The sequence below is a fragment of the Mobula hypostoma genome, chromosome 17 (genome assembly GCF_963921235.1).
Source record: "Mobula hypostoma chromosome 17, sMobHyp1.1, whole genome shotgun sequence".
NCBI lineage: Eukaryota > Metazoa > Chordata > Chondrichthyes > Myliobatiformes > Myliobatidae > Mobula > Mobula hypostoma.
The window spans coordinates 33,043,816-33,060,922 of NC_086113.1; the positions used below are offsets into that span (position 1 = coordinate 33,043,816).

General features: G+C 37.0%; 1 protein-coding gene across 1 annotated transcript in view; it reads right to left on the bottom strand.

The window, feature by feature from the left end:
* Positions 1-1,175: 1,175 nt before the first annotated feature.
* wrnip1 (WRN helicase interacting protein 1) overlaps positions 1,176-17,107 on the bottom strand; it is a 66,291-nt gene continuing 50,359 nt past the window's right edge. The window contains exons 6-7 of the mRNA XM_063069701.1: positions 9,903-9,982; positions 1,176-5,033 (exon numbers count right to left, since the gene is read on the bottom strand). Of these exons, the coding sequence (XP_062925771.1) occupies positions 4,797-5,033; positions 9,903-9,982 (317 nt within the window). The 3' untranslated portion in view covers positions 1,176-4,796. The remainder of the gene's footprint in view (positions 5,034-9,902; positions 9,983-17,107) is intronic.

Sequence of the window (17,107 nt, forward strand, 5' to 3'; positions counted from 1 at the left end):
TGAGGACTCATGGGTTTTCAGCAAGGGATAAAAATTGGTAAAGAAAATAACTACAAAGAAACGCCAAGAGAGCTAAAAACAGACTGAAAAGCCTTCCTTGGATGTATGCCAGAAGAATCAAAATGGCCAAGTAATAGTGGATTCTTGTAGACAAAGGCAGGATGAATAAGGAATAACAGAAACATTAAATAAGCAGAAAAAAATCATTCCAGAAGCATTGAGAAACCAGTACTGTACAATGAAATGTGATAAATTACTTACAGATTATCTAAATATGACAAGCTTCATCCTAAAAGCTGTAGGCAACAATGAACAGGGATGCATTGGTTTTGACTCCCTAAATGCATTTAAAAATGGATATTGAGGAAGATTGCATACATAGTTTTGTAAGGCGGGGGAGGGGGAGAGAAAGCAGATACTAATTTTTTGGGGCAAAGACAACACATGAATTGGAAATAATAGTATCTGACAAGTATACGTTTTATATATAAAGAAGCAACTCCAAAAATGCTTTGTGTGACTAAACCTAGAATAATTTGCATAGTTTTCTTCTTCTTGCCCAAGACAAACTGGATTTCAAGGGAGTATAGCACAAGTTCACAGACTGATCTTAGGATTTGGGAATGTGTTCTCTGAGGCGAACTTAATTGGGGCCAGAACTTACATAACCTAGCTATCTCATAGAAACATACTTAAAGGTTTAACAAGATAGCTACTGGGAATCCAGATATCAATATAAATGTCCAGGTACAGAGAAAAATAAAATTTGCTCAGTGAACTGTGAATCTTCAGAAACCTGTAATTAGACAACTTCTGAAAGGTGGAGTTGAGGTTGAAAATTAGTCAGTTATCTTATTGAATGGATATGTAAGACACAATGACCTATAATTGACTAATTATTATACAGGTCCACAATCCCTCACCCAAAATCCTTGGGGCCAGTTGCATTTCGGAGTTCAGAATTTTTCGGATTTCAGACCCCCTCCCCCCCATACCAAAACAGGTATGCTCAAGTCCCTTATTTAACCTATCTCAGTATGGTGGACTTTAAGATCCAGCGGCGGACCAAACCTACACACATCCTTCCGTATACTTTAAATCATCTCTAGATTACTTATAATACCTAATACAATGTAAATGCTATGTAAATAATTGTTATACTGTATTGTTTAGGGAATAATGACAAGAAGAAATTTTATTTCCAACAAAAACATTCAATAAAACATAAAAATATACAGCTTCAAACGAACCAAATCAAACACATGGTAAATGACTTATTGGAATAAATGTAGAACGTCACTGTCACTATAAAACTTCAGTAACTTGTCTTTCTGTTTATTTAAATCATATACAGTGGTAGTTCCGACACTACTTTCTTCAATAAGACACCGCACAGACACACCACGATCAAGCTTCTGCAATAACTCCACTTTCTGCATTATTGACAGAGAAGATTCCTTCTCTTTTTCTCATTGTTACCCATTGGGGTATCTGCAGCTCTTTTTGACATTTTCACTGTGAAATTAAACACAAAGTCAACAGTGAACACAAAATATCAGCGAACAGCAAATGCAGGTGTAACCAGTATGAGCGCTGAGCCACCGCTGACGTCTGGTGGCCTCTGCTAGTGCTGCCACGTCACACCTGAGTGACGTCAGCTGTCGGCGAAAATAACTTCGTTTTCAGAGCTTTTCGGATTTCAGAATTTCGGATAAAGGAACGTGCACCTGTATTTTTACAAAGAGTCCAATGGCTTCTTTCCGTGCAGTAACTTTCTATGGTCTTTGAACGACATCCTTCTGGCATTACTCACATTTCTTGTCGAACACAGCTAAAGTTTAGAAAAGTTAGCTATCTCGTTATAAAGCTTCCTCTATATTCTTAATATTGCTTTGCTCACTGCTGCCCTAAATTAAAGTGGAAAGATGTTCTTTATTTACTCTTCCTCCTAGTGAGGAAGCACCAGTTAACTTTCCCACTTTGACCTGAAAATTGAATAGGTGGTGCCCCAGCAGATATCAAATTCAGTAGAGTGTAAGAACAGTAATTTAGTCTTTGACATTAGTACAACAGGGTGAGTAAGTAGGCTGTCATGCAGTTAATCTGGCATCAGCAGCTCATCTAAAAGTTCAACACCTCAAAATAATGCTCCTTCAAGAGCCTGCTTTTCACTAATCCATGATCTGGAAAAATACAGCAGAGTACTCAAACCAGAGTTTGTGGATTCTATTTCATTACAATTTCAGTATCAGCACCCACAGTAAATAACCAAGTCAAATGTTCTGTCAACTCCTCTGACGGTTCAGTAAATTTATCTGAAGCACGGCAGAGCCAGACAGAACATAAAGTTCCATGTCTGTGCTGAGTAAGCTCTCTGTCTTGGTAACAGTGGAGGAACTACGTTTGGGTTCACCTCTGGAGCAAGGAGAAGGAAATAAACTTAGCTAAAGTTTCCACTAATCACTATTCAATGACGCATGTTGTTATTTGCAGCTTTGGAAGTAATATGAGTACAGTACTGGAATCTTTAAGCACCCTCCCCAAAATCTAAGGTTGGACAACCTACCAATGTTGACTGTCAAAGGTCACACGTGAATAACAGCTGGCATTTTAAGAATTGAGGCTGCTAAATGTGTATAGAAGCACATTCCAACAAAATCATTGCTTTTTGATAGGTAAGCTTGCAACGATCATAATCACAAACTGTTTATAAAGGTGCGTTGGTCCACAACACAGCAGGAATAAATCATTCAAAATCAACAGTGCATTTTAACAATTCTTTGGAATTTATGTTAAAATATTACAAATCTGAAATGACAAAATATTTTAAATTATCATGAGCAATGAAATGCTGCTGTTGCAGTAATTTCTTCTACTACTGTGTTATGCTTCAAAATAGCAATTACTACCAACTCAGTAGTGTATTTGTCTCCAGTACCGTTGATTGGAGTTCAGTCAACTGTGAACTGCTCATGCTCACTGCTGACTTCCAAATAAGCAACAGATTTACCTGGTATAATCTAGTTAGCCAGGTTATGAGGTTTGGACCTGACTGAATCCTCCTGAAGAAGCCTAGAACAACAAATGGATCCTTGGTGCCACAATGGAATTACACAGCGCCACGCAGAACCTGCGCTGCACACAGTATAGAAATTTACAGCCAGTTTACCCACAATCTTGGTTTAGCTGGAACTGTCACATGGGCTACACATTCTGGACGTTTCCAAACGTCTCAGACTTTTAAACTCAGTTCATACTCACCAGACTTCCTCTCAGCAATATCGCTTCATTGAAACCATTGGCAAAGTCTTCCCTGTGGCTAATCTAACCTGAGGCAGGATGCTCCTTGTGAATTCTTTATCTTGGGCAAGTAGAAATTGCCATACCTTGCCATCTGAGTGGACGTGTTCAGAAATGCTGTAGTTGCAGGATAATGTTAGTCGCTTCACAGCTTACCTACAAAGCCTTTTCATGAGGGGTAGTGGGAAGGTTATAATGGACTTCAGCAACTCACGTCCTCTTATCAGTTTTACACAGAACATAAATAGTCTTCTTTTAAGTTAATACTGTTGATACGATGGTTGGCATATCACATTTAATTTGTATTAAATGAGCTAGTAATGAAGCACAAACAAAACTTGACAATAATATGTAACAATTTCAAGAAATATTCCATCAATAACTTTTGTATTTTACCAAAATATATATGACATTACCAAAAATACACTGGACAATACAGAAAATATACCATTCATAAAGTTTTAAATTTTACAAACAGAAAGATGGCAAATAAATTTTGTTCTTTTTTACGCTGAAGAATAGAATATTCAATTTTGAACAGAACAGTAATAATATTTTTTCTCACATTGTATTCTCAGCCAATTAACTGTAATAATATAGCCGAGAAGTTGGGAATAGTTTAACTCATCTCAACCAGCATGATCTAGTATTTTTTTAAAATCAAGTTCCTGGGAAAGTAAAGCGATTTTGGTTTTAAGAATGAAGCACCAAGGATGGCTAGATATGAACATTCAGCATACAGGTCAATGGCAACCCATGCTAAACTAAAAATAAATTCCACTTCAAACATTAACCAGTCTGGACTCTCTTAATCAGAAAGATCACAAAATTAGTGGTTAAATATCTTCTATGAGCACCTGTGCAACATTTCAGTAACACAGAAATGCAGTCTGAATTCAATTCATTGGCAAATGAATTATTAATACAGACTAATTTAGTGAGCTATTTTCCTCCCTGTATTTAACTTACTTTTTCTTATTATGGGGTCCTGTTCACTTCAGGAACATCGCTTGTAATAACTGTATGGTACAAAACCATTCCTATTCTGAAGGGCTTCTTTTTTCTTTTTAAATCGCTGCCAAAACTTTAGATAAAACTTGTGGTAGTGTAGTGCAATTTAATTAACTATAAATTTAGTTATATATCTGCCTTCATGAATCCATTAAAATGTTCATCATTCCCTGAGAGAACAACAAATTGGGAAGGAATTCTAATACCTAAAAGGACATTCAGAAAAGTGGCATATAACAGACTGGAGAATCCATGTTGACTTTCAGACCTACACAGACTGCCTTGTCTCTTAAGTATTACAATAAAGATCTTGCTGTATGCATGAAATTGACAGTAGGTATTGACAACTCATGAAACATGGTTCATTGGATATATTCCTTTTTTTCTTGTTGGTCAGTACCTTATTTCATTAACATTAGGTAGACAAAAACAAATGCAACTGTCTTTAATAGATCTGGTAAAATGAAAGTACGATGACAAAGCACCTACTCTTTGGTTGTACAGGGTCCATCCTCCATTTTATTGTCTGGAGGGTATTTATAACCCTTCCCATAGCCAAGATCCTTCATAAGTTTTGTAGGGGCATTCCGTAGATGCAGTGGAACAGAAGGCAAGGGCCCCTTGTGATTCCTCACAGATTCCTTAATAGCTTCATATGCCCTGTAAATCTCAACAGACTTTGGTGCTCTAGCTAGGTATGCTACACATTGTGCCAAAATAACCTGGAAGATTAAAAGAAATGCTCATTACTGAATCTTAAATGTAACCAATCATATCTTTACTAATTAAATTATGCCTCCCAAAACAATGTTATACTAAAATAGGAGAACCAGTCATGTGGTGCCCTGAGATTTACTGTGAAGAAATACTTGTCATATCCACATCCTTGGTGTTAGTTTAAGTACTTTAAGCAATAAGACCTATTGAACACAAAAGAGCTCAAGAAGATTACAACCAATGATTCTGCAATTCTATCATTTACTTCTTTTAATGTCCTGGGAAATCATCACATCCAAGTAATTTAATTATTCCAAGCCTTGTCATTTAATAGTTATGATTCAAATTCCTTTCCTTAATATACCTTTAGGCTTCCTTCACCGGTAATTCTTTCATTCATCCTGTTCCTCTGTAATGTTAATGATCAAGTTGGGCTCAAAGAGTCTGGAAATTATAAATCGGAGGAATCATCGTCACCTTACAGCCTGAAGACGCATTCAAATCTTCTGCCAGACACCCAAACACAAATGGTGCAACTTTCTATTTTATTAGTGGTGCCAATCAGGCAACTCTGGCTTGTTGATTGGTTTAGTTCTGTTGTTGAAGATAAAAGATTACACCACACACAAGACTGATACTTCAATGTATCACTCACATTGTTTAAAAACGAGAGATTCGTGGGTGTTTGGTGTCAGTCTGGCAGCCCAATCAGCGGTGGAAGCAGTGCTGAGAGGAGTAAATAAAAGTACGTATGGACAAGCGGTGTGAACATTGTTGGGAGTGGGCCACTGGTGAGAGTGGGATTGTCAGACGTTGGCTCTGGGTAAGCTATCCAGGAAAGTTTCTGTTCATTTTCCCTTTTTTCTTACGGTGTCAGGGATACTTAGTGTAGCTGAAATGGCCGTTGAGTGTTCTTCATGCCAGATGTTGGGAGTCCTGGGAGACCCAGAGATCCCCAAGGAACTATATCTGCCTGAAGTGCATCCAGCTGCAGCTCCTTGAAGACCGTGTTAGGAATCTGGAACAGCAGCTGGATGACCTTCCGCTTATACGGGAGAGTGAGGAGATCATCAATTGGAGTTACAGAGAAGCAGTCAGCCCAAAGTTGCAGGCGGCGGGTAGTTGGGTGACTACCAGGAAAAGGAACAGGAAGGTGACTAGGCAGTTGCGCAGAGCACCCCTGTGGCTACTCCCATCACTAATTAGTGTGGCACTTTGGATACTATTGTGGGGGATGACCTCCCAGGGGAATGCCACTGAGACTAGGTTACTGGCACTGATCATGTGTCCATGGTGCAGAAGGGAAAGAGGGAGAACAGGGGAGTGGTAGTGACAGAGAACTCAATAGTCAGTGTAACAGACAGATTTTGCGGACATGAACAGGATACCTGTACAGTACAGTGCCTTCCAGGTACCAGGGCCAGGGACGTCTCAGATTGCATCCACAGCATTTTGGAGGAGGAGGAAGAACAGCCAGATGTCTTGGTACATATTGGTACCAATGACATAGGAAGGAAAAGCAAAGAGGTCCTTAAGAGAGAGTAAGGGAGCTAGACAGAAAGCTGAGAAGCAGGACCTCCAAGGTAGTAATTTCTGGATTGCTACCTGTGCTACATGCCAGTGAGGATAGAAACAGGATGATTTAGCAGATAAATGCGTGGCTGAGAAACTGGTTCAGGGAGCAGGGCAGGATCATTGGGATCCCTTCTGGGGGAGGTATGACCTGTACAAAAGGGACAGGGATGGGCTGAACCAGAGTGGGGCCAATATTCTTGCAGGCAGGTTTATTAGAGCTGTTGGGGAAGGTTTAAACTAATTTGGCAGGGCAGTGGGAACTGGAATGAAGGGACTCAGGACAGGACGGATGGTTAAAGAAAAAGAGCAAAGATAGTGTGCAGTCAGACTGTCAGGAAGGGCAGACAGATGACAGGACAAAGTTGCAGCCAGCAGGGTGAGAGTAAGTGCATGAGGGATGCAGAATCAAAAAGGGTAGCAAATACAACATTCAAAGTGTTAGATCTCAATGCATGGTGTATAAGAAATAAGGTGGATGATGTTGTTGCACTTTCACAGATTGTCGGGTATGATGTCGCGACCATCACTGAATCATGGCTGAAGTTGTACTTGGGAGCTGAATGTCCAAGGTTACACATTGAATCAGCGATGTGGAAAGGTAGGCAGAAGGGGCGGTGTGGCTCTGCTGGTAAAGAATGGCATCAAATCACTAGAAACATGTGACATAGGATCGGAAGATGTTGAATCCCTGTGGGTTGAGTTAAGAAACTACAAGGGTAAAAGGACCCTGAATGCAGTTACATACAGGCCCACAAAACAGTAGCTGGGATGTGGACTGCAGATTACAAAGGGAAATAGAAAAGGCAATGTTATAATAGTCATGGGAGATTTTAACATGCAGATAGATTGGGAAAATCAGGTTGGTAATGGATCTTAAAAGAGTGAATTTGTTGAATGCCTTTGAGATGACTTTTTAAGAGCAATTTGCTGTTGAGCCTACAAGGAGATCAGCTATATTAGACTGGGTGTTATGTAATGAACCAGAGGCAGAGGCAATTACAGAGAGCTTAAGGTAAAGGAACCCTTAGGAGTGAGTGATCACAATATGATTGTGTTCAACTTGAAATTTGACAGGGAGAAAGTAAAGTCTGATGTAACAGTATTTCACTGGAGTAAATGAAATAAATTACAGTGGTATGAGAGAGGAGTTGGCCAAAGTAAAATGGAAGGAAATGCTGGCAGGGATGACAGCAGAGCCACAATGGCGTGAATTACTGGGAAAAGTGAGAAAGATGCAGGATAGATGTAATCCAAAAACAATGAAATACTCAAATGGCAAAATAGTACAATTATGGCAGACAAGGGAAGTCAAAGCTCCTGTAAAAGCAAAAGAGAGGCATACAACAAAGCAAAAATTAGCAGGAAAGTAGAGGGTTGGGAAGCTTTTAAAAACCTACAGAAAGCAACTAAAAGAATCAATAGAAGGGAAAAGATGATCTAGGAAAGCAAGCTGGCAAACCATATCAAGGGGACTAGAAAGAGCTTTTCCAAGTATATAAATAAAAGAGATGAGAATAGATATAGGACTGCTAGAAAATGAGGCCGGAGAAATAATAACAGGGGATAAGGAAATAGCTGATCAACTAAATGAGTATTTTGCATCAGTCTTCACTGTAGAAAACACTAGCAGTGTGCCAGGTGATGAAGGGTGTGAGGGAAGAGAAGTGAGTGCAGTTAGTATTACAAGGAAGAAAATGTTCAAAAAGTTGAAAGACTTAAAGGTTCATTAGGCACTTGGACCAGATGAATTGCACCGAAGGGTTCTGAAAGAGTTAGAGATAGAGATTGTGGAGGCATTTATAATGATCTTTGAAGAATCACTGGACTCTGGCATGGTTCTGGAGGACTGAAAAATTGCAAATGTCACTCCACTCTTTAAGAAAGGAGGGAGGTAGCAGAAAGGAAATTATAGACCAGTTAGCCTAGGAAGATGTTGGAGTCAACTGTTAAGGATGAGGTTATGGAGTACTTGGTCACACAGGACAAGATAGGACAAAGTCAGCATGGTTTCAAGGGAAAATCTTGCCCAATGAGCCTGTTGGAATTCTTTGAGGAGATTACAAGTAGGATAGTTAAAGGGGATGCAGTAGATGTTGCATATTTGGACTTTCAGAAGGCCCTTGACAAGGTGCCACACATAAGGCTGCTAACCAAGTTAAGAGCCCATAGTATTAAAGGAAAGTTATTGGCAGGGTCTTGTGGTGCATCTGCGCTGATGGAGATAGTGGATGAGATATTGTTGACAATCCAAAGGGATCGGTGTTGTACAAGTGAGGAAATCGAAGATCCAATTGCACAAGGTCTTGAAGCTTATGATTAGTTTTGAGGAGATAATAGTATTGAATGCTGAGCTGTAGTCGATAATGAGAATCCTGATGTACGCATAATTGCTATCCAGATGTTTCAGAGTTGAGAGAAGTGCCAATGAGCTAGCACCTGCTGTGGACCTGTTGTGTCGGTAGGCAAATTGGAGCAGATACAAGGCGCTTCTCAGATAGGAGTTGATATGTTTCATCACCAACCTCTCGAAACATTTCATCACTGAGATGCAAGTGTTACTGGAGGATAGACTTTAAGGCAGGTTACCACCTTCTTCTTAGGCATCAGTAAAAACCAAGCAGGTGGGTACCTTAGATTGTCGAAGCAAGAGGTTAAAGATCTCAGTGAACACTGCAGCCATTTGGTCAGCCCAGGTCTTTAGTACTTGGCCAGGCATCCCATCTGAGCTGGATGCTTTCCACTGGTCACCATCCCGAAGGATGCTCGCACGACAGCCTCAGAGACTGAAATCACAGGATTATAGGGGGTGTGCAAGTTCAAAATGGTTCCGCTATGTTTCGACAGTCGAAGTCAGCATAGAGGCTGTTGAGCTCTTCTGGAAGCAAAGCCTATGTCATTTGATTTTAATTTATAAGAGTATAGTTAGAAACTGAAGTCTTGATATATGAAATAATCTCATAATCTCATGGGTAACACCCTTAAAATGCAAACCTTTAAAATAAAGTTAAAATATAAATTAAGCTGTGCACAAACATCAACTTCTGATATTCTGTGAACTACTGTAATAGGATGTCCTAAAGTAAATAGAGATCATGCCTAAATAAATACAGTTCCACAAACTAAGTAACAGCATTCTTGAGGGTTTAAATACGTTAAACGTTTTGATGCCGATTTTGTATAGAATGGCTGAATCAAGCTGAGGGCCTTATAGAGTATATTGCCCAACAAAGTATTTAGAAAATACAAGATAATTGTGTTCCTGATACAAGTACAGAGACAGGATTAAAATATTAAAATACCTCACATTCAGGCATCCCTATAAAATGACACCCTTGGTAAGCAGATACTGCCTGGGTCAGAGCCAAAGGATCCGCAAGTCCTATAAAAGATCATAAAGTGACAGCTGAATTTAGTATAGCATTTCTCAGTCATTGTAAAAACATCAAATATTTTTTTGAAACAGATATAATTATACTGTTATAGTGCAGAATATGAAGTAAGTACAATTTCCGAGTCTGAAAGTGTTACTGAAATACTAATAGTCTGTTAAAATTTTGGAATATAAACAATGTTAGAGCTAGACAACAAAATCTTTACCTGAATAGAGGTCAATGGTGAAAATAAAATGATCAAAAAGTCAGAAGGAAGGAACAAGAAACTGCCAGTATAACAGGAGCCAAAAGCATCTTGATGCAAATACACAGATGAAGGTGCTCTATGAAAGTGCGCTCTCCCGCATAACTGTTTCTGGATCCTAACCTGGTAAGCTGCTCCATGTACAACTCATTCTTCAGTTCATTTTTTGTTAGGTATAGTTTGTCCTGGTTTTTTCCAAGATGGAAATAAAAAGCACTTGGGAGACAAATCCTGAACTGGAATACTGCACCATGAATTCATACAAAAATAATTGCAACAGAATCTCTTTGCACAAGAAAGGGTGAAATTAATTCATTATTGTTTTTAATATTACTTTCTGAGATGTCATAAAATGGATTTGGCAGAATTATTTTCAAATACTAGGTGCTTTGAGTCAACCACATAGTCGCACTAAATGCTTATACTTTTGTCAGAACTAGGATCCAAACCAAATGTTAGGCACAGCAGTTTGTTTGAATGTTCCACCACTACTCTCAGTTAGAAATTAACCCGACTGTTAAGTGGAAACTGTGTATATAAGGAACAAAGTATCTCAATAACCTATCAGAAGAGAAATGTTATATTATTTTAATTGAATTTTTAAAATTATAGATTCAACAGGAATACAATTCATCTAATTGTATTCCTATTAAAGCATAATGGGATAAATCTTCCTGGAAAAACAACCACATGCAATTTTGCACAAAACTGTTCACATGCAAGTAAGTCTGTTAGTTCAACTGTGAAGACATACACCACAGGGATTTAACTCCAGCATCTGCTTGTCATGTTTATACAACACCTCCAGGTATAAAGAGATCTCACTTTAAACTAGCATGCGTTTTAAAAGGACCTACAACAACTTTATGGCAAGTAATCAATTTGCTAAGAAATATAGCTATAATAATTAAGAAAATATTATTTTAACAAGAAATGTTAATACAATCGATGGAAGGGAACAATTTAATCTTCAGTCTCGTTCCTGTATGTCGTAAATTGTCCTTAAAGATCTTTGTAAGACACAGATCATTTTATATAATTAAAGAGGTATTATAGGATAGCTTAAAATTTACATGATATTCCTAAATTTTGAAATATTTCAATTTAACACAATAAAGCACTGAACTTCACAAAAAGAAGCACTAAAGCTTATGATTATTTTAGTCCTACAGCTGATCCACACGACTTCGGAGCATAATTAGGTCATTCAGCCCACCAACTTTGCTCTGTCAATTGATCATAGTGGGTTATTTTTCCTCTCAACCCATTCTCCTGCCTTCACCCCATAACCTTTAAATTTTTTTTTATTAGTTCCTACAATAGAGACTTTCCGGCAGAGGACTCATGGAGTGAGCTGCTTTTGGGCGTTGCTCCGTACCCTTTACATTTTTACATGTAACCACTCTTACTTACCTTACCTATACCTACACTAAACCATCTATATTATTGAACTACGACTTTTACTTATTGAAAATGAATACCAGAGCACGAGAAGCCAAAGAAGGGAAAGGTTCCGCCGGGAACGGACAAAAAAAATGGTGATCCTGGAACTTCGAAGGATGCTCCGGTAACTATGGAACAAATGAAGAAACTTTTAGAAGATACAGTTAATCGAAGACTCACCGCAATTGAAGAAGCGTTGAATTTGAGGAAAGAAGAATCAAGAACATTCAGACGTGAAATCGACCAACATCAAGTCAGAATTTCGGAATTAGATGAAGATGGCCGTAAAAGAGAAAAAAGAATTGAAGCGCTCGAGAAAAGTTTAACTTCAGTAACTCAGCAATTGGAACAATATCAAGCTAAGACTATCGATCTTGAAAATCGTTCCCGACGACAGAATTTGCGCTTAATTGGTTTCCCTGAGGATGTGGAGAAGGGAGATCCCAGTAACTATTTTTCTAAATTGCTAATGGATGTGTTCGGCTCTGATATATTGGAAGAACCACCGATATTAGATCGTGCTCATCGTTCACGGAGAAATCGGCTAAACCGAGACCGATCATTATTCGGTTTCATTATGTCCACGAGGAGGAACGAGCTATCCGAGCGGCTCGGAAGAAAGGTATGATCGAATTTCAAGATTTCAAGTTCAGAATTGTTGAAGACTACAGCCAAGTCGTACTGAAAAAGCGGATGGCTTTTAAACCTCAGATGGCAGAACTTTATCGTCAGGGCTATAAAATAGCGCTACCGTTTCCAGCCCGTCTGAGAGTGGTTATGCCGGATAACTCACACAGTCTGTTTAAAAATCCGATGGAGGTCCAGAGTTTTCTCGATGATCTGCCTCCTTTTACGGAGGATTAATCAATGTATCATTTGGTTTTTTTCTCTTGTCTCTGATTGTTTAGTTCGAGGTTTTGTTTTCTCGATCAGGCAGTGTAGGTTCGTTTTATACAGTTAAACGATATTAGGCTTTTCTGTTAGTGATCCTGTACATCTTACTCTTAATACCTTTGGGTAGTCATTTAGTTATAAGTTTAATGATTATTTTCTTTTCGAAATGTTACTAAAGTATTATATTTTAAAATGGGGGATTGTTTTTTTCTTTTCCCCAGAATCCTTGCTGTTTCTTACTTCATTTCCGATCACTTATATTTGAAAAATTAATATAGTAATATGATTTAATGTTTGATGTTCTTTGAAATATGAGTAGCAAGGAACCTTTTAATGCTTTTAATCACTTTAGGTTTTTTTTTCTTGTTATAGTTAGTTTTTACTTTTTTCCATAAGGGTGGTGTTTTTCTTGATAAACATATTTCTGTTGGGTCGCCCTCCGGAAAGATGGGGGTAGGTTTAGTCTTAATTTAGCATTGGCCACTGTCTGGCTTTTTTCTGGGGTTTTGTGGCAGGTGGGTGGTATTTTTCTTTTTATTCCTTTTTCATTTTTTTCTTTTTAAAAGGGCTGACCAGAAACTACTAAAATGTCTGAAATGTCGTAACTTCCGGTTCCTCTTTGGACCTTTTTTCCTCTTCCGGGGTCATGAGTCTCTACTCTGGTTAACCCTTTACATTCTTTATACTCGAGCTCATTATGATGGATAAGACCATTAATTTAGTTTCTTGAAATACAAATGGTTTAACCCACCCGGTTAAACAAAAGAAAATTTTTAAAATATTCCACAGGATGAATGCTCATATTATTTTTGTACAAGAAACTCATGTCCGGAAAGAGGATAATCAACATTTCTTTAGATTCTGGAAGGACTAGCAGTATCATGCGAATTCACAAGCTAAAGTAAAAGGTGTTTCTATATTTATAGATTCGTCAATTTCATTTACGCACTATGAGACGATTTCAGATTCTAATGGCAGATTTTTATTGATTACTGGCTTGCTATTTAACAAAAAAGTTGCTATGCTCAATGTTTATGCCCCAAATGTTGACTGTCCTGATTTTCTCAAGAATCTCCTCACATCTCTTCCCAATTTAAATGACTATATGCTGATTATGGGTGGTGATTTTAATTGTTGTTTAAACCCTTTGATAGGTAGATCCAAGTTTAATCAAGCACTTCCGAATAAATCGGCTACCCTTATTAACTCTTTTATGATTGACTCTGGAATCTCAGAAATTTGGAGATTCTTGCATCCGAATGACAAAGAGTTCTCTTTTTTTCACATGTACATCAGCATTATTCAAGAAATGACTACTTTCTTATTGACTCTCGATTAATTCCTTTTGTTACGAGTTGTGAATATGATTCTATTGCTGTTTCTGACCATGCACCGTTGAAATTATTTATCAACTTAAGGGATATATCTAATAATTCTAGACAATGGAGATTTAATATCTCTTTGCTTCAAGATTCAGATTTTGTTAGGTTTATTGATGAACAGATTAAGTTTTTCTTTACAACGAATTCCATGGATGATATTTCCATTGGGATCCTCTGGGATACTTTTAAAGCATATATTCGTGGACAAATTATTTCATACACCGCTGGACTAAAAAAGTGAACTAATAAGGAAATACTTAAACTGGTTGACAAGATGAAAGAAGTTGATAAGAAACATTCTATAGCTCCTAATCAAGAACTTTATAAACAGAGAGTTGAACTTCAAATGGAACATAACCTTTTATTATCATCTTCAATTGAAAGTCAATTAATCAAAACTAAGAGTCAATTTTATATACATGGTGATAAAACTGGGAAACTTTTAGCAAATCAATTGAAATCGGCCTCGGTTAAACGACAGATTCTTAAAATTCGTAAACAAGATGGCACTTTGACAGTTGACCATGACGAGATTAATAAATCCTTTCAAGAATTTTATACCTCTCTTTATCAATCAGAATTTCCTGATGACTCCACTATAATGTATGAATTTTTTAAGAAAATGAATATTCCAAAATTATCATCTAATGAACATTCAGAACTAGATGTACCTATTACTGTAGAGGAAATAAAGAATGCTATTTTTTCAATGAATTCAGGTAAAGCACCTGGTGCAGATGGATTTACAGTAGAATTTTTAAAATTTTTCTCAACTACACTAACTGCTTGGCTATGTAGCGTTTTTTAGGGATGCAGTTTCAATAGGTAAATTACCACAATCTTTCTATCGCGCTTCTATTTCCCCAATTCTTTAAAAAGCTAAGGATCCTACTGAATGTGCATCTTATAGGCCTATATCTCTGCTGAATGTCGATTCTAAAATATTGGCAACGAGATTGGAGAATGTATTACCCCAAATTATTTCTGCTGATCAAACTGGATTTATTAAAATCGTTACTTTTTTTAATATTAGGAGATTAATGAAAATCATTTATATGCCTTCACCCAAAATTCCAGAATGTGTCGTCTCATTGGATGCTGAAAAAGCTTTTGATAGAGTTGAATGGGTATATTTATTTAATACCCTTGAGAAATTTAATTTTAGTCCGATATTCATTTCCTGGATTAAACTGATATATTTTACCCCTTTGGCCTCGGTATTTACTAACAACCAAAGATCCCCTTTCTTTCATTTATTCCGTGGTACTAGGCAGGGTTGCCCTCTTAGTCCATTACTATTTGATATTGCCCTGGATCCACTAGCTATTGCCATTCGTGACTCCCCTAATATATTTGGTATTACTGGTGGAAATGAGACTCATAAATTATCACTATATGCAGATCATCTACTATTATATATTTCTAACCCAGGAAAATCTATTCCGGCAGTATTAACTTTGCTTGCTCAGTTTAGTAGCTTTTCTGGTTATAAACTGAACCTAAGTAAGAGTGAACTCTTTGCACTAAATATGCAGGTTCCTATTTATAGAAATTCTCCATTTAGATTGATTACTGATTATTTTACTTATTTGAGTTAAAATTACTAAGAGACATAAGGATCTATTCAATTTCAACCTTTTACCATTAATTAATCAGGTTAAACAGCTGATTACTAAATGGTCCTCTTAGTCTCCATCATTGATTGGCCGTATTAATGCTTTTAAAATGATTATTTTACCCAAATTTTTATATTAATTTCAAGCGATACCGATTTTTATTCCTAAATCTTTTTTTGATATTATTGACTCTAAAATTTCTTCTTGTATATGGCAAAATAGAAATCCCAGATTAAGTAAAAAATACTTACAGAAATCTAAGAAAGAACGTGGTTTGGCATTGCCTGTCCTAAGATTTTATTACTGGGCAATTAATATCCGATACTTAATATTTTGGACACAAGATTGGAATATAACTCCAAGCCCACATTGGGTAAACCTTGAAGGCCATTCTGTACAAGGGTTTTCTTTAGCCTCCATTTTAGAAACTTCATTGCCTTTTGCACTATCTAAATTGAATAAACAAATTTTCAACCCTATAGTTAAACATACATTGCGAATATGATTTCAATTTTGTAAATTTTTTGGCCTGAATGAATTTATGTTATCAAGTCCTATTATATCTAATTTTGCTTTCCAACCTTCGGTAATGGACCAAGCCTTTTTGATATGGAAAATGAAAGGCATAATATGTTTTCGCGATTTATTTTTGGATAACTGCTTTATGTCTTTTGAGCAGTTATCTGAGAAATTTGATTTGCCTAGATCCCATTTTTTTTTAGATACTTACAAATAAGAAATTTTTTAAATATTACGTTGCCTACCTTTCCGACTTCCAATCCTTCTGGCACTCTTGATAAAATTTTAGGCTTTAATCCTTTGCAGAAGGGATTAATAGCAATAATTTATGATATGATTATGAAATTACAGCCAGATATATCTGACAAAATTAAAAATGAATGGAAAAGGGAACTTCAACTTTCCCTACCTACAGAGAAATGGGATAAATTTTTTCAATTAGTTAGTACTTCTTCTATATGTGCTAAACATACTTTAATACTATTTGAAGTAGTACACAGAGCTCATATGTCCAAAGATAAACTAGCTCGTTTTTATTCTCATATAAACCCTACGTGTGATAGATGTCACTCTGAAGTGCCTTCTTTAACTCATATGTTTTGGTCCTGTCCTCTTTTGGAAAAATATTGGAAAGACATTTTTGATATTATTTCAACAGTTCTATGCTTTGATTTAAAACCCCATCCTATTACGGCAATCTTTGGATTGCCAATGGTAGAACATAGATCTTTGTCTTCTTCAGCCCGTCGAATGATAGCTTTTGTTACTTTAATGGCAAGAAGATCTATTTTGTTGAACTGGAAGGAAACTAATCCTCCAACTACATTCCAATGGTTTTCTCAAACCGTATTAAGTTTAAATTTAGAAAAAATTAGAAGTGATATTTTTGACCCTTCGGTTAAATTTGAAAAAACTTGGAAACCTTTTATGCAACATTTTCATATGATGTAATCTGACCTTTCCGAAACTTTTTTCTAAATTTAAATTATATGATGAGAGGAGCGGAGTTAAGGA